The sequence below is a fragment of the Haliaeetus leucocephalus genome, unplaced genomic scaffold (assembly GCF_000737465.1).
Source record: "Haliaeetus leucocephalus isolate CR32 unplaced genomic scaffold, Haliaeetus_leucocephalus-4.0 Scaffold932, whole genome shotgun sequence".
In the NCBI taxonomy this organism is placed as follows: domain Eukaryota; kingdom Metazoa; phylum Chordata; class Aves; order Accipitriformes; family Accipitridae; genus Haliaeetus; species Haliaeetus leucocephalus.
The window spans coordinates 10,558,407-10,558,916 of NW_010973368.1; the positions used below are offsets into that span (position 1 = coordinate 10,558,407).

The window sequence follows — 510 nt, forward strand, 5'->3', positions numbered from 1 at the left end:
AATTCTAGCCCCCAATTATTTTAAAGTAGAATTCAGCACTGTAGCAATTGCCAGATATTGCTGAGTTTAGCTTTTTCTTTTTATAGTAACAATGATTTTTCCAGAAGGTTTGGATTGAGAGCTCTTTGACCCTGAAAATAATGCATTTATAAACCACACGGCAGCAGCTGGAGAGCTGCCTCCGTCTTCCACACACAGTTTCCCCTCGACTGCCCAGTGCTGGAAGACGGAGATGCGGGAACTGGTCGAGAAGGCAATCGGTAGCCAGGCCCGCAGAGAAAGAGGTGCCCTCTTTTGGCAGAAGGGAGTCATTTCTCTAGCTTTGATCGTAGGGGCATAGATATCGTCAGCTGCAGATTTTTCCTCCCGGTCTCCGTCAGAGGCCCCGTTACGCCGGGCGGCACAGCGCTCCTCCGCCCCACGGCCCGGGGCTGGGCAGAGGACGGGGCGGACGGCGGCCCCCCCCGCGGGCGGGAAGGCCGCGGGCGCCAAGGGGGGGCAGCCCCCCGC

The 510-nt window shown here is 56.9% G+C and overlaps 1 protein-coding gene across 1 annotated transcript in view; it reads left to right on the forward strand.

Moving 5' to 3' along the window:
• Positions 1-232: 232 nt before the first annotated feature.
• KCNK13 (potassium channel, subfamily K, member 13) overlaps positions 233-510 on the forward strand; it is a 67,804-nt gene continuing 67,526 nt past the window's right edge. Inside the window, exon 1 of the mRNA XM_010584015.1 lies at positions 233-284. Within this exon, the coding sequence (XP_010582317.1) occupies positions 233-284 (52 nt within the window). The remainder of the gene's footprint in view (positions 285-510) is intronic.